The sequence below is a fragment of the Podarcis melisellensis genome (genome assembly GCF_964234715.1).
Source record: "Podarcis melisellensis genome assembly, chromosome: 2".
Classification (NCBI taxonomy): Eukaryota; Metazoa; Chordata; class Lepidosauria; order Squamata; family Lacertidae; genus Podarcis; species Podarcis melisellensis.
The window spans coordinates 60263896-60287074 of NC_138529.1; the positions used below are offsets into that span (position 1 = coordinate 60263896).

Consider the following 23179-nt stretch of genomic DNA (forward strand, 5'->3'; position numbering starts at 1 on the left):
CCCTTGGTGTCTACTTCTGGGCTAGAACAAAACCCTCCACCCCGTTTTCACTCATCCAAATTCCAGAACGGTGCACCCCATAGGGGTCTACAACTCCCATCATCCCTAACCACTGGTTGTGCTTGCTGGGGCTGATGGGAGTTGTAGTACAAAAAAAAAAAAAAGATTTGGAGGGTCTCAGGTTGACTATCACTGGTCTATAGCCTTTATTCCCCACTCCTTTGCCGTCAGAATTTGTATGGTTTTAGAGAAATGAATAGTGAAGCCCATTCCATGAATTCCCAATGTCCATAAATTCAATCCCATTCCTCTCTAGTTGGCATGGTTAGCCTGCATGGGCAAACCACTGTAAAGTGTGCCATGCCCATGCCCAATCCTTTTCCCTTAATAGCCCTCTTGACCATCCCAATAGATAGCTGCATTTACTAACTGACCATATTAAACGTGCAAGAGAATCAAGAGTTGACACTTTACCTGTATTGTAAACATACCCCGTTGTAGTTGGGAGGTTGACTTTGATGAGAATCAAACAAAAAGAGCAAAAAATACAAAATAAAAATACAAAAGACTATTATGCATTTTTTTCTTACTATGTAGAAAACTAGCATGTTCAGCCTAGTCATTCCAATGTACTGCTTTTGTACAAAGGAAGGTTAGTGTGTTTGTTTTCTATAGGAAGGATTCAAGTGTGCAGCCTCCTCCACAACCTGACATGCCTTACCACTTGGTTTCTTAGAATCCTAGAATTGGAGCGTTGGAAGGGTCCCTGAGGATCATCTAGCTCAACCCCCTGCAATGCAGCTGTCCCATACAGGGATCAAACCCTGGCATTATCAGTTGGCTTTAACCACCTGAGCTATCCCAGCTGTACATCACATTTCAAGAGTGTGAATCTTCTATACCTGATGGGTTTTTAATTTAAAAAAAACCAAAACAATTAAAGCCTCAAATACAAAAATTAACTCTGTGGTTATATTGTGTCAGGGAACTGCCATCGGAGAGTCAGGTGGTGGAAGGGCTCAAGGAGGCTAGGAGAGCCTCAGATGCGGAGGAAGGAACCAGTAGGGGGAGAGGGAGAGTTCCTGCAGAAACTCAATCGGAGGAAGGGCTCCAAGATGTTTCCAGTGAGAATAGTGGGGAGGGCTCAGGACCTCCGCTGGGGACGCCCACTCCGCGGAGGAAACTGTCACGCAGAGAATCCAGAAGAAGAGTTTCCGTCAAGGAACTCTTATGTTGGAGTAAATTCCGGAAACGCCCACTGACGGATTCTGCCAGCGATTGAGGTAGCCACGCACCCATGGCTCCTCGAACTGGGAAAGTTTAGGAACTGATGTGAAGTTTGGAGGACTTAAACGCTTACGCACAAGCAGCCCCCTTTTCCCATTATATATTGCAAAGTTGTTGTTTTTTTTGCTGAAACTATCACTGACTCTCAGTATTTATATAGACCCTGGTCCTCTGCATTACTTCCCAAAGCATTTTGTTTTACCAGACCTCACCTACTACAAGGCATAAACAAGATATAAATTTCAGGGTCAGGCAAAACCCCAAACATTTCCAAATATAAGAAGTGCAGATTCTGTTTCATGCAATAATTGTGTTGGTCATTTGTCCTGCCAACAAATAGAATCAGGGTTGCTTATCATGGAAAACTTTGATTTTGCCAGAAGCCCATTTCTCTCAGTAAATTAATCTATCAAAATATTTCCAAACAGACTAAGCACACATGATTATAAAAAAAAAGTTTTTCAGGGTAAAGTATGGTCTTAACTACATTGCACATTCAGAGTTAAAGCATTAAAACAGCCTTACAGACTGTGTTCTGGCCCCATGAAGTCTGTGCAAAAACAGACCATCACCGAAAATACCAACGGAGGTGCAAAACATGTAATTTAGGAATATGCAGTTTGCAGCTGGAGCTGCACTGTTTCCCATTTGAGGCAAGGACAGCAAGGGATTCTGAGAATTCCATCTCTCTCCTCAATCCACCAAATATGGTGCCTGGTACTACTGTTTCTTTACTCTCCACTGATACAGACTGCCTATGGGCATGCATGCATTTCCTGTGAACCATTTGCCCCTGAGATTGGTTCAACAGCATCCACATAGACCAGATTCTCAGGACTGCTTCCTCCATTTTATGATAATGTGCTTTCGGCATATACAGTGCATGCCACATTGAGAATATGATAGTGTTTGAAAGGGAAAGGCATTTCTATAAACACATGGGGGAAATGCTGGGAGCCACGATATGCATGGAGAAATCTGCTTAATATGGTGTAAAAGTAGCCATCAATGAGTGTGAATTGGGAGGAGCTGACATGTTACGCAATGTTAAAGGCAATTCAATAGAAGAGTTCAAAAATTGCAAAGAAGGACAGCTCCATAAATTATTTTTCCCTGCTTGCATAGTAAAGATACCAGTCTTGCAGAGCTGGCCCAGGCTGACCATTAGGACATAAACTTGATGCAGGTGCTCATGCCTACAGAAACAATCAAACCCACTGTGTTCCCCAAATTCACAGTTACCATTTTGAACTGGCTTAGTCTATAGCCATTGCTACAGTCTGCAAATGAGAAGATATTGCCCATTCTGTGCTTCTGAAATAAAATGCTACTTGAATGTATGCTTTTCAAACAGATATTGCGAAGTCCAACAAATTAATCACTGTGTTGCTCTAGAATATTTTGTGAAGTATCTAAATCCACATTTTGCCCCATCCTAATTAAGCTGTGTGCACCATTTTAAAGACGTTTTAGACTTCTCACTTTACATAAGCAGCCACATTTCCATAAAGCTTTAATCATGTGTGTGAGAGAGTGAGTTGCATAGGAAAATATGGAAGGAATTCAACGAAGTGCCATGTTGAACATTCTGTCCCCGCAAACATTTACATTTGCCAGATGGAACAATCCTCCTGACTGCCCCTTCTCAGCTCATTGGGGCTGCTAGAGGGTGGGAAAGGGGGAAAGCCCTGTTGCATAAATGGAAGTCCTTGATCAGAGCTTCCAATGAGAAAGAACATTCTGAGGGTATCAAGGCTTCACGCTATCAAACATTATTCTTAAATAAATGGACATTCATAAATTAAGCACCCATGTGATGTAGCAGCCAGAATCTCAGACTATGACCTGGGTTCAAATCTCCAGTCTGCCTTGAAGATTGCTGCGTTACCTTGAGCCAGGTATCATTTGTAGTTAAGGATTAAAGGGTAGCAGGAAGAACCATGTATGCTGCCTTGAGCTCGTTGGATGAACAGGTGGGTAAAAATGCAATACCTAGTCTTTTCAAATTATAATACCAAGTATCTACAACAAAAATAATGGTCTTTTTCACAAGAGTGAAGGGTTGGGGGGGGGGCTGAAATGAATTTACCAGAGATTTCAGCCACATCTTAATAGGTCTGGAAGGAAAGAAGGAAATTATAGGACAAACCAGACATGGCATTAATTGTGTGAATGCACTTAACCTGCATACTTTTGTTAGGAAAATAGTAGCCATGGGGAAGCTTGTCAAGCCTTGAGATTGTGGACTGAAAGGGCTCAGATGTTTCTCTCTTTCATTCTGTCCCCATCACAGTCCTGACAAAAATCGCATCTGAAGCTGCTATTTGCATTTCTATGGAAAGCCTCCATGGCAGCCAATGGTAGCAGCCCTTAAAATGCAAATAGCAGTTGAGGATTAAATTTGTAAATTAAAATTTAAACCTCCTGCCACACGTGTGTGGGAGAAATATGATAGTAAACAGGCTGTTGAGCACTTCATCACAGAGTGAAAACATTTGTGAACTTCTGCTGTTTCCTGGAAGCTAGAAATTAGGCAATTATACCTTTTATCCGTTTATTTTGGGTCTGTTGACCTTTCCCCATTTGTCTCTGTTGCTAAGAATAAACCACACGTATTTGTAAGAATAAAAAGGTTTACTTACATTAAATGCAGGCAGCTAATACTTTGTAACATTGATGTAAAAATGCTGCTTAGAAGAAGAGTTTGGATTTGATATCCCACTTTATCACTACCCTAAGGAGTCTCAAAGTGGCTAACATTCTCCTTTCCCTTCCTCTCCCACAACAAACACTCTGTGAGGTGAGTGAGGCTGAGAGACTTCAGAGAAGTGTGACTGGCCCAAGGTCACCCAGCAGCTGCATGTGGAGGAGTGGGGATGCGAACCCGGTTCACCAGATTACGAGTCTACCACTCTTAACCACTATACCACACTGGCTCTCCTTAGTTACAAAATACAAAATTAGTTTCCAAAATGGAAACTCAGGCAGAGCCCAGGCAGGTACATCTGCTCACATCGCTGGCTTGTAGAGAAAGAGAGAGCACTTACGCAGGAAAGTAGTACATAGGATTATCTCCCTCATTAGAAATACTCGCCAAAGTATTATGAAAGTGACCTCATACAGTCCCTTCTACAGTGGTACCTCGGGTTACATACGCTTCAGGTTACAGACTCCACTAACCCAGAAATAGTGCTTTAGGTTAAGAACTTTGATTCAGGATAAGAACAGAAATTGTGCTCCGGCGGCGCGGCGGCAGCAGGAGGCCCCATTAGCTAAAGTGGTGCTTCAGGTTAAGAATAGTTTCAGGTTAAGAACGGACCTCCGGAACAAATTAAGTACTTAACCTGAGGTACCACTGTATATTGAATCAGGGACTCTTTGTGTGTCAGCTCCTCAGGTGTCTGTCTAGCAATCATGCATTTGTGATTTTGACTGGAAATCCCACAAAAATGACTTAGGAAAGCACAGGAGAGGAGAAAGATGCATGACACTTATGGGGGAAATTATGAAAAGCAGGGGACATGGCAAACAAAGGTGAGGCATAGCTATTTAAGATCAGAGAAGGGATGCAGAGGCTGGCACTCACTCGCCCATTTTTCATGACCCTATTTATTACACATGCCCATTTGGTGAGCATCTTGCTAGTCATTAATAAGAATGACACTGCAGCTCAAAATACACATTTCCTCACAATATACATTTATTGAAACTGCTGCATTAAACAACCATCTTTAAAAAGCCCTTTGAGATTGAACACACTTAACAGTACCCAACAGTCACGCAGCTAAACATTGTGCAGAAAAGTGTTTCAGATTTCTGGTTCAAATTATAGCTTTCTGTCTGGCTGCCCAGATGTGTTTGGATTTTTTTTAACCTCATTCTGGCCCACAGTCTCTGCTCTTTCAAGCAGAGGGAAATCCCACAGAAGGTAACACTTGCACACACACCTATTTATACCAGCAGAATAGCTGGTGCTCTCTACTGTTTTGCCTTTTTTCAGAATTATTTAAATATATAAGGATAAAATCCGGCATGCAGACCAGCATCCTATTGCCAGATATTCCTCTGACAAGAGATGCATTGCAGTCAAACTATTAACAGGTGGAGGTGTGTGTGTGCAGGCATATACATCCCTTAAAATCTAGGTGCTTAAGCTGTACTTAGTAGCGGCCTGTTACAGTGGGAACAAGTGGAAGAAGCTCGGAACACACAATGTGGTATTTTTTTTGTACATTACTATATTTGCTGTTGTTTTCCGATGTTATTGTTATGGCTTTGCTATGCTATGAAATCATTACTGTGTTAATATGGATTTGTTTTTGTAGTGTTTGTCTGAAATGCATCCCTGCTTCTTTGTTGTAAGCTGCTTTGAGCATGATCTTTTTCTGGAAAAGCAGCATACAAATGAAATGAAATTATTTCCTGGTCATTTGGTTTAATTCGTTGGAAAGCACCAACAACTATCATTATTAGGTGCTCTGAAAAGTAAATTTGCTCATATTCTCTCATCAACAATAAATTGGTGCAATAGCTGAAAGCCACAGTCTCCCCCCCCCCTTTAATCGCTCAAAATAACCCTCAAACTGGTTTGAGCTAGATTAACTAAACATTTGCCGGGTCCTTATAGTAATACATGGATCCAGTAAGCAAGGAACAAGATAACAGCTGGGCAATTAATATTGCTCTCAAAAACATCTAGGGTGGTTCACTGTCAACATCTTGCCCTAAGTTTGTTTTTCAGGGAGTTGGTATCAGGAGCGCCTGATTTGCACTAATGAGGTGCCAGCGTCACAATGTGTGAAAGTAATAATAAAGTAATAGTACTTAACATTTATATGGCAGTGTGGAGCGCTCTCAGCAGTTCGCATAAGCAGCTCATTATCTCACAAGGTAACATGTTTATAAACAACAGGGTTAGCAGGTCTATCTGTGTGTGGCAAATGTTAAGCTGCTTTGGGAGCTGCGCTAAGAAGTGGCGGAGTCAACACTACAAAGGGGAATAAAGTATAATTAAGCAGGGAAATCTGAGGGAATCTTATCAGCCATGGGGATTTTATGGGCACAGTCTTTATCATCTGCATAAAGATTCAAGTTTTTATTTTATCAGGCTGAATGATCAGGATACAAGTCTTATGTAATAATGTTCTCCCATGAAACCTTTTTAGCTGACTAGAAGCAAAAAAAAGAGCATTTATTTGTCATAATAGATCATCCTTGTTTTTAAATCATAGGAGAACATTAAATATAAAAAACAGGAAAAGATTTGTGCAAGCACAGGCTCTGTGCTTTAATCTGAATGTCTTTGAAATGTTACTTTCTCTTTACAATCATCTACTTTCTCTCTTTTTATCTTACCATCAACCCTGCAAAGATAGTTAAGCTGAGATTTGGCGGATGGTATCTGACTAAGCCAGAGGTGGAGAATCTCAGACTCAGGGGCCAAATGTGGCCCTAGATGCCTTGAGACTCTTCCCAAGCCACGCTGCCTTCTCAAGCCACACCAGTCTCCCACCTTGTTTCATACCCTCACCAACTGCTTTTCCTAGCTGGAATGTGCCATTGAACACTCTTAATGACTCTCCCTTTCCTTCATGGAGTGTGTAAGTCTGTGTCTAAACTAGTGTACCGCACAAAAGCAAAATTTCATTCATTTCACTTCCTACTTTTGCCTCTGCCCACCGTGACCATATGGCCCCTCAAACACTGCCCAGAAGGGAATGAGGTCCATTCTATGACTCAGAGTAAATCAATGGACTCAAGTTGCATCCAAGTCCATTGATTTCAGTGACCTGCTCTGAATATAACTTAGCAGGTAGTATAGATCAGAGACACCAGCTTGGGCCCCAGACAATGTGACATCATCACATCACACACATGGCACAGCACGGCTGCCCTCCTGCACGACTTCTGTTCTTCTGCAGCAGCAGTGGGACGGGGCAGCAGAGTGTGGGTGAATGTCTGCAGCCACGGTGGACCCCAACAGAGGTCCCGCAGCAGATACCCTGGCACTGGGGTAAGGCTGGAGGTAAGACAGAGGGCAGCAGCAGCGGGCAGAGGCTGGGCACCCATAGTGAAAAAACTGTGGGTGCCCAGGGCCCCCTGGAGTTGATGCCAGTGGTTTAAATAGTGGGGCTACTCGGTGAACTACATTGAGTCTGACTATTTGAATAACTGTCTGTCTTCCCGTCCACAGTATCTGCTCTGCTACGCTACATGGTCTGGCTCACAGGCCTGGTTTTGCACCTGGGTAGCCTGGAGACAGCTCTGCAATGTGAGAACAAGAAAGACTCAGTATCATTATACGGGAGGGAGAAAGATAAAAAGAACTGGAGGGGAGGCAATGTCACATATTCTTTGTAAGAAGATGCATTGGGCAGAAGCTGCCAAATCTTTGACATGTATCTTTTTAAGAAACAAGCACTGTTGTGAATAATCCATGCCCTCCTAGTGAGAAGAGTAAAGGGATTTTTGAATACATCCATGTTAGACTAAATTCTCTTGAACTGTCAGCTTTTGAGTGAAGCAGCTCTTAAAAGGCCATTGTTTTTATTTCTAAGGCAGGAGATCCATTTAATGCAAACGAAGATTTAACCTTTCATTTCCAGGAGGGGCATTCTTTAATCATCAAAATAGGACAACGCAGTGTCTGGTGGGGGCAGTCAGGTAAGATATACTGGAAAGGAAAGTAGTAGGTCTCTGCATCAAAGTAATGACACAGCCTCCAGGTATTTCTGGCTCTAACTGAGGCCCCATCTGCACTATATATTTAAAGCAGTATCATACCACTTTAAACAATCATAGTTTCCCCCAAAGAATCCTGGTCAACTGCAGGTTTTCCTTTGCCTGGTATTATCAAGTGCAGGTGGCTGTAGCTATTAGGTTCTCATGAACCTGACCAGAAGAGCTTTAAACTAAATCCTGAGGGGGTGGGAGACAACATTACAGGCGACAGGGGATACTGGGGCTAATAGCTTCATTGATGCAACAGAAACTGGGTGTCAGGGAACTGGGGTGGTGCTAAATAAACATTTATTTTTTTAAAAAAAACCTTGCACAGCAAAGTGCGGCACTGGTGAGATTCCTGCCCACCCACCCTCTTCAGGCACTCAATAAATCTATGAAATTTGTATTGTCGGCCTGTGTCCTGAGAGCCCTTTTGAGTTCCTAGCAATGCCCCTGGCACATGGTCTGAAAGCCAGAGGGCTGTCACTAACACCCCTCAGTTACCTCCCTGCAGTCCTGCAAAGAAGAATCCCGTTATTTCTCTGAGGCACTGAACAGATGGCAGCTGCTCACAGAGAAAAAAATAAGCAGGGAACTCAAAGGTGGAATACAACTAAGGAAATGATAGCATTGCAGAAAAAATCACTACCTCACAAAGGGTAGAAAGCATGTGCATACAGTAAAAACAGCAATCTGTTTGGAACGGTAGCAGTTTGAGGACTGAAGCCAACATTTCACAAACTAGATGTTTTACTTGCCTGCTGAGGTAATTATGATTTTGTCTAAATGAGTTACTATAGTAAGCGCTTAGAGGGAATGAAAGTACAGAGAGGATATGAGCATATACTTTGTGTAATATGCAGAAAAGTTACAAGAGGCCATAAGGCGTACTGGTAGCTTCAACAACTTTGGACAGAAAATTACCTCCTGCATGGCTTAGGAGCTAAACAGGTTTGTGATCACCATAGCAATAGGGCACAACGGAAAAGTCATCGAAGAAGCAAATACCTCCATTTTATCCAGAGGCTTTACTGTGTGACGCTAAGATATGAGCTACGATTGCCTTAGAACATTCCGTCCAGATGGTGTCCACCTGTTTGATGCAGGAAATTATTCCATCCCATTCTCAGATGAAAAGCTAGTGGGAATATGATGCATTCAGAGCACACAACAAGAAAAGTTACGACTTGACAGCAATAACAGGATATTTTCCTCCAAAGGATAATGTATGCCAGCAAAAGTCTGAACTTCTGTTGAATAGCTGCTCTGTTTTGTCAGCTTGCGCTTATGTAATCAAGATGCTGGGAAGGTAGCAGGTTCAGTATACCTGGTGGATCAAAATGTGGAGGCCAGCTAGCCTGAAGACTTGATTCTGGAAACAGGCCAGCTTCGTTTTTTAGCAGGTGCCTCTACAGTTGTTTTGGGATACGGACTGTATCTGAAGGGTCTATAACAAAACTTTCCCATCTGATACTTGCCTAGTGCAGTAGCCCCACTGAGTGTGGCCGTCATTTGTCCTCTGTCTTGTGTGTTTTGTAGAAGAGCAAAGCAGGTTTGCTACAAGAAAGTTCCTGAACGTTGGTCTTAATTTTTTTTTTTAAGGAAGCTATTTACCATCAGATGTCAAGGAGATAAACAACTATGCGACTTTTAGAAGACACCTGAAGGCAACCCTGTATAGGGAAGTTCTAATTGTTTGATATCTCACTGTGTTTTTATATTTTGTTGGAAGCCGCCCAGAGTGACTGAGGCAACCCTGTCAGATGGCGGGGTGCAAATAATAAAATTAATAACAATAACAACCATCACAATAATACCAGCTAATCCAGTAGCATCTGGTGAGATGGAACGGAGCTGTCCTCCCAAAACCTGCATCACTGCAGCTTCCCTGGACACAGATGGGGCAGGCCAGGGTGGCAAGGTTGTGGCTGTACGGATGTACCTGCAGAACCAATCCAGCACTCATGCCAGTGCATCCATGCTGCCCTGCCTAGTCCTGCCCTACCCAGGTAAGCTGCAACATTGCTGGTGTTAGGAGAGCAGTTGCCTCTGCTGAGTGCTGGTCTGGGACCAGAACCTGTGGTGGTCTGTGTCAGAACTCCACTTCTAGAGGAGCCTCTGGTGGCACAGTGAGTTAATGCGTCTGGATGTTAACCTGAAGGTTGGTGGTTCAAGCCTACCCAGGGATGGCTGTGGGCAGGATGGTACTTAGGGTCCCTTCTGACTACAATTCTATGAACCCACAGGCAAAGAAAGAATGCTGCATGATAATAGCCACCATTCATAATCTGCAGACATACTAGACTCCAAAACATACCCCTGACTGCTTGTTTTATATAAAATAGAGCTGCCATCCTTCAAACCTAAGCTTCCCTTTTTTGGGGCCGCCGCCAGCTGGCCCACCCACTACAGCAAAAAGGAGCAAAGCCTATCACCCTCAAGCATCACAAAGAGATCTAACCAGAATGCTACATTATGATGAAATCTGAACTTTGGTTGTGTTTTCCATTAGTATTTGACACTGGCATGTCAGCTGGAAAGAAAAGGTGCATAGTGCCATCAAGAAACAAACAAATAATAGCACATACACATATACATTAAGAGGCATAAAGGCAGACAATTAAGAGTTATATTCCAGAATTTTCTCTGCAGCCTCAAGAACAAGGTGGCAAAGTGTGCATCATCATCACCACCACCACAAAAAAGACACAGATTGCATATGTTGATTTATACATATAGATGTAAATTCAGAAATAATAGATGTAAATTCAGAAATAATGGCCATAATTTAAATAGAAGCTGGTGCTTCTGCTGCTAAATTGAGAAGAGGCCACGGGTCTTTGGGTGGGACCCTTCTTGCCCATAGAAGTCAGTTGCCCCAAGGCAGAAGAAAGTGGCACATTGCCTCAGAAGCCCTGTGGTCTCTATTTCTGGTGCCATGTAATAAGTTTGGGTTCAACACCTTGACACAAGACATGGCTTAGTGACTTCATTAATTAGCAAGCCCTATTTTGTGGTTCACCTCAAGGACCAAAATGCCTTGGGCCAGCTCTGCCGCCCCCTCACACCAGGAATCATCTCTAAACTCCTAAAGTCCTGGGAAAGGGACTGCCTCTACTGCAATCACTACACCAGTGGTATGTCTGTTCAGTCCTTCTGTGGCTGGGCTGCCCTTCTTTATCATAGCATGGACTTAGACCAGTGGTGTCCAAACTTTTCAAAGAGGGCGAGATTTGATGAAGTGAAGGGCTGTGAGGGCCAACCAAAGGGCCAACCACAGTTGTTGACCTTTTTTTAGGGTTGAAGTTGTTGAGCACTTCTTATGATTGAAGTTGTCGGAGTTTTTTTTTAGGATTTACCCCCGAAAAAGGGCCACAGGGGCCTAATTAAACCAACCGGCTGGCCAGATTAGGCCCCCGAAATGGACTTTGGACATGCCTGTCTTAGACCATGCTGCTCTTCAATACAGGACTTTTTTGAGCAGAGGACTGTCCTTTGTAAAGTAGAACACGTGCCCACCCTCCAGGAAGATCTAAGTTGTTTTGTTTGTCTATTTTTCGTCCTTCTCAGTATTCTAGGAGCCACTGGTGATCACATAACTGAGGCTGTGACCCCATTTAGAATGACAAACAGCCGTTTAGAAAGCAATGAAATGCCGTTTTTTGCAAACCGTGTCTACATGTTTCCCATTGTCTAGTTTAATTTGCTACAACACCAAAGAGGTGGTGCCCTTTTTCATACTAACACAACAGAACTAAAAAGAAAACCTGCCTCCTCTTCTTCATTTTTTTTACCGTGAATAAATGCCATGAAAGATGTAATGGGTACAAGGCAAACTTCAGCTTAATGCAAATGTGAGCTGCCGGGTTGTAATAATAAGGCCTTGAAGTGTGTGCGCTGACTATGAAGATGCTGAAAATTCACCGATGCAGACAAAACGAATGGAATCATTTGTAGTGCACATCTATTAAACCACGATGAGAACATGACTAGCCTAGGATAATATCCTATTATCCTCCTGACCACAATTTTGCTGTACGCAACTCAAGATAGCAAGACCGAAAAGCAAAATTAAACAAACAAGATAGCAGAAGATGCTTGACATTTCTGAAGAAGACAGTGCAGACAGAAACTGTTGCCTGGTCTTCATCAAGAGCTTTCATACACTTTAGAAAGGGTGTGTAACGTATCTTTATTTTCACAGTCTCTATTTAAAATGCATATATATTTAACCCAATGCTTTTCTTGCAACCAAAGACTCACGTTAGCCATGTATGCTGTTACTTATATGTACATCCAAACCCAGTTCTAGTGACATAGAATTATTCATGACTAGTTGCACCGTAATGTAGACGGGGAATGTGCACTTTTATTCACCCAAATACACCTCAAATTGAAAGAAATGTAGTACAGATAAACAAGATGTTTGATTTATACTGATGTTTTCTGATCCAATAAAAATGTTATCTAAATTGGACATGCTCCCCTCACTCGCCCACCCACAATTAATGGCAAAACCTATGCAATATTAGATTTGAGGTCACTGCTTATAAGGTGGGAGAAGTCAAAAGCAAGAGTCACATTGCTTGAACTGCAAAGGAAAAATGCTCCTAAGAATTCTCTGCATTGCTGTTTATCTTACAATGCTGACGGCATTTGCAAGCACTTGAAGCTTGTGTCCAACAGCAGGCACTCCCATGGCCTTTCTCAGGCATAGGCAAACTCGGCCCTCCAGATGTTTTGGGACTACAACTCCCATCATCCCTGACCACTGGTCCTGTTGGCTAGGGATGATGGGAGTTGTAGTCCCAAAACATCTGGAGGGCCGAGTCTGCCTATGCCTGGCCTTTCTGGTGTGTTGCAAACTCTCAAGTAACAAGCCTCACTTCCTTCGTATGGCCAGTTGCACATTCAAATGGCTCCTCTTCCACTGCCAGCATCATGCAGGCAGGAATCTGGGTGCATGTTTACAGGAGAAAGAAAAGGTGGCGGAGGGTGCAGAATCAAGTGGTCACCCAGCTATTCTGGAACACAGCATCCTAAGTGGTAGTTCCACTAACACAAGGACTTCTACCTGTACAACAGATCTTTCCCTCCCACTCCTCTCCACGTGTGCCCCCATGTTGCCCCCAAACCTACTCCAGAGGGTTGGGGGAAACATCAAAACAGATTTGTTGGATATTTTCCAGTCAAGTTCAGAAAGGTCTCATCAAAGCAGCCCAACGATATCCATTTGTGAAAACATCACGTCTCCAGTGGCAAAGAGAAAAAGGAATTATTCAAGAGTGAAAGGAAGTAACACTGGGTTTCCTGCCACTCATTCCAAGCTTCTGGCAAGGGAAAGTTTCAAGTCTTTGGTAGACTAAATGTTTTGCATGCAGTAGGTTCCATGTTTGATCCCAGCCATCTGTCATTTTCCTTAATTTAAAAAAACAACCAGTAAGCAGCTGGTAACCAGTGAAAGATCCTCTTTATTGCCTCCGTGTCCAAAGAGTTGCTGCCAATCAGGCTGAACAAGACTGAGCTAACCAAATAAGCCTGACCTGGTATAAGGCAGATTCTTCCAAGGTCTCTATGGATAACCGCAAACATAGCTCCCCTGATGACCTTGGCTAATAGCCTATGCTATTCCCACCTACCTACAAAATCATGCTGTTCAGAAACTCATCTAGTCTTCGCTTCCTTCCCTTCCCTTTTGACCTTTCCGTTGTGGTGTCTCTCTTTGCCCTGGGAAGATGCATGCAAGCGCAGCGCACATGCAAAGGGCTTTGTTAGGTCACTGGGCACACAGGCCTCAAGCAGTCGCAGTCAGAGCACAAGCTCCTTCCTCGATATTAATGACTGGCTGGAAGGCACTGATGGTCATTAACTCACCAAGATGTGCCTTGTACTGCGGTCACTACTATTAAGGAAGCTTAAATAGCACTACTGCTGTACCAGGCATTCCTAGGCAAATTAGCATCTGGGAAAGCAGCCACAGAATTGGCTTTCCTCAAATATCTTTTAGGGATTATTTTGGAGTGTGTTTTTTCCTACTTTTATAAAAAGGAGCTCGCTTGGTCTCACTCGCCACCTTTGTACAGAAATCCTGTCTGCCACAGCTAGGAAGCTGCCTGTGAGTCAGACTATTGGTTTATATAGTTCAGTATCAGGGGTGCAAACTTGAACATAACATTTGGGGGGGGGAGTAAGCCCCACCTCCATAATTGATCACATGACATGGTGCAAGCACACCATTTGAGTGGCAGTGCCCATAAACTTTGGGGGGACCTGGCTTCCTCTACTGGACCCCCTTGCTCCTAGGCGTTGGCTCCTATCTTCTGTATTGTTCATGGTCATGACCGGGCAACACACTGAGGAAGCGGAGGAGGATCCTGGCGAGGGGCCTAGCCACAACTGGTACATACCAGGACAAGCTGAATATAGGGGAGGGGAGGTTGGGGACTTAGGAGGTACTCACAGGACACTGGACAAAATCAAGGGAGCTGCAGGCAGTTCACAGGAGCTAGGGGAAAGAGACACATCACCAGAACCAGAGGTGCCCACGTCTCCAAGGACACAGCAGGCTCTGAGGCACTGGAAGCAACAAGAAGTGCACTCCTTCAGGAGACTGAGGCAGGCAAGGGAACACAGAAACAGGTGGAGATCATGGGACTCTTTAGGTGTGGGAGGAGGTTGTGGTCACTCAGCTAGATTAGCTCAGGGCAGCTGAGGATCACATGCTTCGTCAAGGGGAGAGGTACAGCTGCTCAGCTGGAGTGAACTCAGGTGCATCAATCAAGTTTGGGAAGGATGAAAGGGAAGCAAGGCTTTTTTCTGTTGATGGACCACAGCTTGGCTGCTTTGGGAACTGTGACTTCAGAACTAACCCCAGGTGTTCCAACCCTGGATCTTCTGCAGTGGCGGAACCTGACCTGGCAGATTGACTTGGGACATTGCTCGTTGTATTAGACCAGGAGTGCTATTTTGCCATTTGGGTTATCTGACTACTCTCTAGTATTACCTGTGGGACTGTGTGCATTCTCAGGACTTACCTATGGATATGCCTGGGTTCAGGATATCCACATACTGAGTAGCAGTGGATTTCTAGGGGTTCAGACAGGGAGTCTCTCCCAGTGGTACCTGGAAATGCTGGGAGCTGAACCTGAGACCTTCTGCATGCAAGGCAAATGCTCTACCACTGAGCTACAGCCCTTAGGCCAGTCTTTCCTTCTCAGCCAATATGTATGTTCTCATGAAAGGCAGCCCTAAACATCTAAGAACACATACCAGGGAGTCTCCTGACTGGCTGCTAGTATCCCGCATAGGCCCACATGTCACATTTTCACCTGCTACGTGTTTGCTGCAGGGAGATTAGGTTAGACTGCAAAGACAGCTGCCAGGTAAGTTGTGAGGCAAATACGATGGTGGCATTGTGACATTGAGTACCAGGTTCAAACTAGATGTTACACGGAATGTGTTTCAAACACACATTCAACAGATCCCACTAGAGGACAGTTTTGACAGCAACTTAAAAAGGTAAAGGTAAAGGTACTCCTGCCTGTACGGGCCAGTCTTGACAGACTCTGGGGTTGTGCGCCCATCTCACTTAAGAGGCCAGGGGCCAGCGCTGTCCGGAGACACTTCCGGGTCACGTGGCCAGCGTGACATCGCTGCTCTGGCGAGCCAGAGCCGCACACGGAAACGCCGTTTACCTTCCTGCTGGTAAGCGGTCCCTATTTATCTACTTGCACCCGGAGGTGCTTTCGAACTGCTAGGTTGGCAGGCGCTGGGACCGAGCAGCGGGAGCGCACCCCGCCGCAGGGATTCGAACCGCCGACCTTTCGATCGGCAAGTCCTAGGCGCTGAGGCTTTAACCCACAGCGCCACCTGCGTCCCTCTGACAGCAACTTACAGTACTCTTAATTCAGCCAGTTGGAATGAGCTTTGTTTGTTTTGAAATTATCTGTCAATGTCTTATCAGTCTTCTATTCCATAAATGAGCGGGATAGCATCTTTTAACCCTGTAGCTTAGGAAGAATTTCCTCCCCTCCCCAGCCCTCCTATCATGCTGTGATTTTGCAGGTTTGTATTGAACAAAAGATTCTTGCATTGCCGGGGGTTGGGCTAGATCAGTGTTCCCCAACCTTGGGCCTCCAGCTGTTTTTGGACTACAACTCCCATCATCCCTCGCTAGCAAGACCAGTGGTCAAGGATGATGGGAATTGTAGTCCAAAAACAGCTGGAGGCCCAAGGTTGGGGAACACTGGGCTAGATGACCCTTGTAGTCCCTCAAAACTTTACAGTCCTATGATTCTAGCCAGTGCTTTTTTCTGGGGGGACACAGGGGTATGCATACCCCTAAACATTTTGTGGATCTAAGTTTGGCCTCATTCAGGGGCGGTATTTCAATATGAGTAGGAAAATGAGAGTACCTCTAAACATATTTTTTTTAAAGCACTGATTCGAACCATCACAATCATTGTTTTTAAATCTAGTTTTGATCTCAGTCACAGCAAGAATGATTTCCCACAAATAATAACTGGAGGGTACAAGCCCGGCTCTAGATTTTGGGGTGGGGCTAGGGGCTGGGCAGGTTGCCCTTGATGGATGCTGCCCCACCCCTGCCCCCAGCACCTGTTCCAGCACCCACTGCCATTTGGGCCGTCCAGCAGTGACTCTGCTGCAGCTGCAAGCCTCCCCTCCCCTCTTGTGAGATGACTAGGCAGCAGAGCTGCTATTGGGCAAGAACAAGCCCACTTACATGCAGTGAAGGCTCACAGCTGCAGGGTAACCAAAGGGCACAGAGCACTGGGACTGTCCAGACAAAGTGTCACCCCGATGGGACATGCTAGGGCACGTGAGCCCTGGAAAATGCCCCCGTGTGCTGGGCACTGACACCAGGCACAAATACAGATGACCTTACACTTTCCCATTCTCATCTCAACAAAACCTAACTGTCTGAAACCAGTAACAGAAACAACATTTCCAGCAAACACATTTTTCAGTCAAGTCATGGCTCCCAAATTACCCATTTACCTTGTGAACCTCCCTGAGGCCTGCAGCTATAGGGCGGTATACAAATTTATTAAATAATAATAATTTCCAATGTTTAGATATCAGCATCTGATCAGGACAGTTTGGGCATTTAAGCCATTTCCTCCCATTATGAACATTTCACGGTGAGAGGCTAGAACATAATTGTAAAACTAAAGTTGGTTAGAATGTCCTACTGCACTAACTTCTTCTCTCCTGCATTAATAACAACCACACAACACAAATACTGCAAGAGACTCAGATGTGCTTCTAAGAGTCTATTGTAATTATTACACAGCATTTGAGCTCAATGGGACTTACTTCTGAGTAAGCATATTAGAGATTTTGCTGACAGAACCAGACACCAAGCCCAAGGTATGAGGTTTAAAAACCTAAGACCAATTCAAAAAAGCAGGATGATGCAGAACTAAGAGCAAGAGCCTTCAGAACAACCAATATGCAAATCCTCACTGCTGAAATAAAATGACCATGACCAAACTCACTAATTAAAAAGTCTGAAATTCATATAATTTTTGCCTAGCTTTACATTACAAACCATCTGCAAGAAGTTGAATCGATTTCAATGGAATCACTTTTAAGCAAATGGCTTTCAGAGCTACAACCTTAATCAGCTTTACTTTTGTCTCTCAATACTGCCATAGGTAAGGTCCAAATCCAACACACATTTTAAAGATGGCCAATTTGATTGGGAATTGTCAAACTATCTCTGAATTATTCCAATTCACATTTAGCATTCTCCCTCGGCCAATAAAGCAAGATGAGAACAGCAACCCCAGAGTCGTCCGTGACTGGACCTAACGGTCAGGGGTCCCTTTACCTTTACCTTTAGGGATCGAATTATGTATCCATTCATTTATTTGAAATACTGCTACTGGTTTCTTACTGGTGGAAGCAGGTAAGATGATAATGTTGTGGTTTTGAATTAATTCACAAGGGCTGCCATTTCTCATGCAATCATAGAACCTGAAGGGACCTCCCACAGCCATGTATTCCAATTGCCTACCGATGCAGGAAATAGTCTTATGTGATCATCCAGCTGCTGCTTTAAAATGTATGGCATGGAGAGGGGTTATCATGAAGAATCCTGATGTTGGACAAGAGGAAGAGCTTTGTGATTTTTTTCATCCCATTATTATGAAACAGGCCAGTTTCAAAACTGCATTAGAAATGGGACAAGGTGACCTTTCGCAAATACTCCCTAACTGCAAAGACAAAGCCTAAAAATATTGCTACAAAGCAAGAGAAAGGTAAATCCAGGTGTCTGACACCGCAAATCTATTATGGTATTTCAATTCATCCTTGTGTGAATCTAAAATCCCATAGAGCTTTAAACTTCCTCAGGGAAATTGCCACAAGGGAGGACAGCAGAGAAGAATTTGCTAGCTCCACACACCCCTCTGTCCACATTTTCATCACCCTCCATGAGCTGGAAGGGGACTCTCAACAGCAAGGAACCTCTTGTATCCATGGAGGCTCCTCACCCATTCTGGTACCCTGGAAAGTCAGGTTCTAAAATGCATAAGGAGCCTCTGCGGATACAAGAGGCTCCCCAGCACAGTCAGCCACCTTCCAGCTCACAGAAGGCGATGGAAACCAGGGTGGCAGAGGAGCTAACATAGGCGCCGACTCCATGGGGCTTGAGGGGGCCCGAGCCCCCTCAAAAATTCGTTTGGGGGGGCAGAGCCCCCCCAATAATCTCAGGCGCCCCTCCAGCAGAGCGCCATCGCCGCCCCTCCCCCAGCCCAAAATGCACAGGGAGGGGCGGGCTGCATGCCTCCTGCCCTCCCTCCCGAGCAAAAGCTCCACCCAATTTCCTTTGGAGCTGATTAATAGGCGCAGCACGCTCTCCCCTATTCGCTCACGAGGAGGCGGTGCCACTTTATTTGCATATTCATGAGCTTATTTATTATTCATGAGCTTTCCCGGGCCCCCCCCAATATTTTTTATAAGTCCGCGTCCCTGGGAGCTAACATGCTTGTCCCTGCTGCTCCATCTCACACAGTAACGTCTCTCTTCCCATAACACCTGAAGATGGCTACAGCTGCCACAGAAGCTTTAAGGGAAGCACGTACATAAAGTATTAGCAGGAAGGAAGTCTACTGAATAGTTAAGTCCGCAATGTGCAATGGTTGAGAATGGAGAGCTCCGGGAAATTTCAGGCAGGCTTTGCAGTGGCAGATTTTATTAGCCACACCCTCTCACTTCCCTCCTTATGGATTTGGCGGGATCTTATAGTGACTGCAAACAGCTTTGGAGAGGAGCATGCAAATAACCAGGTGGTTATTCTCACAACCTGAGACAAATAGTGAGTCCTATCTGAGGAACAAGCTCAGCAAGCAGGCAGCCAACTAGCTTTTAACTGACATTACTAAGAAGAAACTAAACATATTTTCAAGTAATTGTGGTTTGGGCTCTGGCGTTCTTTCACCATTAGAGGAGCACTATGGGAAGTGATTTTCCACGGTTTCATCCCCCTGCACTCTTGTAACGTTTAAAGCAGTAATATGGCGTCCTGAGCAAGAACAAAATGATCCCTCCACCCCCCAAAAAACATTTCTTATTTTCACAATAATTCCTTTTGGCACTTGATTACATGTACCTGTATAAAGATAAGTGGTTGTTATTATTATTATTATTAGCACCTCCTTGACTCAGCACCCAGTGCAGGAGAACCACCTGGCCCAAGCCTAGGCACAGAGCATCTGTGGCAGCCAAGTTACTTTGGTACCTGAGACATATAAAGGACCCATTTTCAGGTGTCTTGTGGGGCTGTATGCAGCCTGTAAACCATGGGTTAGACACCCGTAGTCAAAATCTATCCTAGATCTTCTGCTTGGAGTTATAGGATTGGAATTGCCCAAAAAAGATGTTAGATTGTTTTTGTATGCCACTACAGCGGCAAGACTTTTATTGGCTAAAAATTGGAAATCACAAGAAATACCAACAGTAGAAGAATGGCAGGTGAAGATGTTAGACTTTTTGGAGCTAGCCGACCCGACTGGAAGAATCCGCGATCAGAAAGAAGAGGAGTACCAAGAAGAGTGGAAGAAATTTAAAGATTATTTAGCTAAATATTGTAACATACGATAAGTAGAAATTATCTGAAAGTACCAAATGGGCCTAGGACTAGAGTAAGAATTAATTGTAAAATACTATGGATTTGGATAATTATGAAAAGAGAAGAACATTGTTAACTAAAGGCGTTAATTTGATTAGAAAGAGGATATTGGAAAGCTGTTAAAAAGTGTTTCAATGAAATTCAGTAAGGAGGGATTTGAGGAAGTCAGTTAATAATGAAATTTAAATTTGGCTTTAAAGTATTAGGTATTTATATGTTAGTTTTTGTTGTTTTCTTTTTTAGTATTGTAATGTTGTTGTTTTTTCTCTTTATTTGTGTGTCCTATTTGTTATAAATTTGGAAAATTAATTAAAAAAATGGGGGGGATCTATCCTAGATCAAGGATCAAAGACTGAATATGGATGCAACAATTTCAACCCTTTAATATATTTTTTTAAGGAGACATAAAAACTATGCTATCATTTCATGCATAAGGAAAGAGAAAGCTGTTTTCACGTTGCATACAATCAGTGGGATTCAACTAAGTTTTGCATGAAACGAGGCACACTTGTGCAATGGAGCGTCCTCCTCCCGTGCCCCCTGCCCTGGAGAGTTGGGGAACAGGTTATGGTGTACACAGGGCGAGAAGAGGATGGAAAAGTCTTGTTGCATGAGAGACTTTGTTCCGCACACAAATACCTCACTTAGCACTATTTTGAATTCCACTCAATCATCCGTACCATATATCTATATTACATATTACTCAGTACTGCATCTCTTTTTTATTTTATGAATTACATATATGTAATTTTAAAAGTGCATACCTGTACATCAGGAGCGCTCAACCCTTGACCCCAAATGTTGTTGAACTACAACTCCCATCAGTTCCAGCTAATGGGATGAGGGAAGGCACAGGGGAGCCACCCAGGGATGTGTAGAATGCCGTGTCTGGCTGCATGTGCTCCATAACTGTGGGGCTTTACAAGTTGGTGGCATCAACTTTGCTATGGAATCTATGTCTGAGGAGCCAGAAAAACACTTGCCATCTCCAGACCATCATCTGAATAACAAAAAGTGGCTCAAGTGCATTCTAAGATATAGAAAGAAAAGCATACCTTTCTCTTTTGCTGCCCCTGCCGCCCCCCCCCCCCGGCTTTTGCGCTGAAAACACCACTGATTAGGTGTTCTTATACTACTGGTTCATAATTCCATCATGAAGGAGGTTAAATGGGTAGGAGGATAAACTTGTCCAATAGACTTGTCTTACTGGAGAGCCCAAGTCGATTAGGGTGACCTCCACCCAGCAATGCCAAGAGTTTTCCGCCATGGGATGCAGGAATGGTGCAGGAGTTGAAATGGTATTAAACGTTTTATCTGCTAAATGCCTTGTGGCCTAAGCTGCTAATAAGAGTACAGGAACACACACCCATCCTCAATACCCACAAAAGTTGACAGCCACATCTCCACCCCATGCCTCTTTCTTTTTAATCAGATTCTGAACAGAATTGAGACAGCACAGGAAGGTCATGATCTAGGCTTAAATCCATTTATCATATAAGTAGTACCAGCTGTACAATAGGAAGCCTCTTTTCTCTCTCAAACAATATAAACAAGATGATACTGGATGTAATTAGAAGTTCATTCCCCAAAGTTAAACTAAGCAAACTCTGCTCTGCGTAACAACTGAGTTTTAAAAAATATAGCTTAAGACACACAGTTTGGCCTTGCCACATTGGCTAAGGAATGGAAAACTGGAATTTACTTCTGACTATATATGTACAAATAAACAGCTCCTCAAATACATAGAATCACCATATAAGGTGCAGAAGCATAGGAAGTCCATAAAACCAGTTCCTTCTGGATTTCCCATGACTGAGTAGACAGATAGGAGAACTGTCATGAGGAAGACACCTTCCAAAAGAATAAAGACCTGACCCCAACCTCTGAACAAATTTCATTTCCAAATACAAAAAAACCCCAATCAATTTACCTCAGAGCCTGTCTTTCAGCCTTATTATCTTGTCTTTTAAACACACACACTTCCATGGCCACTGCTAAATTGAAAATGGCAGAGAATATTGCAAATATGGAAAATGTGCAGATGACGGCATCAGGTCACTGTTTTAGATGTGCTGAGAAGCTTCAGGAGGGCTATCTAGAGTTTCCTGTTGATAATTAGTGATTTGTCACAGCAGTTACGTGTCAGTTCAGAGTGAACTGGCTCCTCCGCTACCTATAAAGTGAGCTTTCTGCTTCATCACACCCTAGTTCATGTCAGGGAACATTTCCTTTATTTGATTTCACAATTAATATAACAACTGAGGTGTGATTTATTTTTATTTTTTTGGAAGGCAGAAGATCCACACCTTCCACATAAGAAAGAAAGAAAGAAAGTCATTCATCCTCTTAGCTACATAAACAACAAAGCATCTTACCAGCCCATCACAATTGCTTATCGCCACAGAAGCATTAGGCAAGTCGGTGATATCCCCAACATAGAAGCAATTCCCATGGAGAGGTTCAACGTAAGTGAGGTTGGAATCCTCCTGCCATTCAACAGTTGCCCCAGGAGCCACCAGCCTAGAGTTTGGTCTCAGTCTAAAGTGAAATTCTCTTCCAAAAACAGTGACATTGTAAAAAATTGGCTCGCTTGCAGCTTTGTGCAGAGAAGCCCTTGTGTCCCTTCGAAAGCGCCTCTTTGCTGCTCCCGATACGACATTGGAGAGGAACCTGCCCTCCGAGTCTGTGCTAGTTGGGATGACAAGACTGTATTCTTCTAGATCTCCCAGAAGGTAATCTAGGGAGAGGGAAAGAGAGAGCATGTGTAAATAATGAGTAATAATTAATGTCACGCTGAGTTTCCCCTCCTTGAGATCACTGCGCTGCATCCCACCATTGCCTGAAGCGGGCATCCCTTCCCTTTCTTAATGTGTCAGGCACCATCAATGTTCATTCAACTACAGGGCTAACACAGAGCAGAGGGAATTTCAGAGAACAGGGCGAGGCAGGCACCCGGCATCATCTCTCCAGCTGTTTTAGCAACACAGCCCATCTTGCAGACATCCCCATTCAGAG

At 43.8% G+C, this 23179-nt stretch overlaps 1 protein-coding gene across 2 annotated transcripts in view; it reads right to left on the reverse strand.

Annotated features, from left to right (window-relative positions):
• ADAMTS2 (ADAM metallopeptidase with thrombospondin type 1 motif 2) overlaps positions 1-23179 on the reverse strand; it is a 204244-nt gene that overhangs the window by 180115 nt on the left and 950 nt on the right. Inside the window, exons 1-2 of one of the 2 annotated variants that reach the window (XM_081900571.1) lie at positions 22998-23031; positions 22540-22901 (exon numbers count right to left, since the gene is read on the reverse strand). In XM_081900571.1, the coding sequence (XP_081756697.1) occupies positions 22540-22901; positions 22998-23016 (381 nt within the window). In that variant the 5' untranslated portion in view covers positions 23017-23031. Of the gene's footprint in view, positions 1-22539; positions 22902-22997; positions 23032-23179 lie in introns of those variants that run through there. The other variant, XM_081900570.1, reaches the window with a different exon arrangement.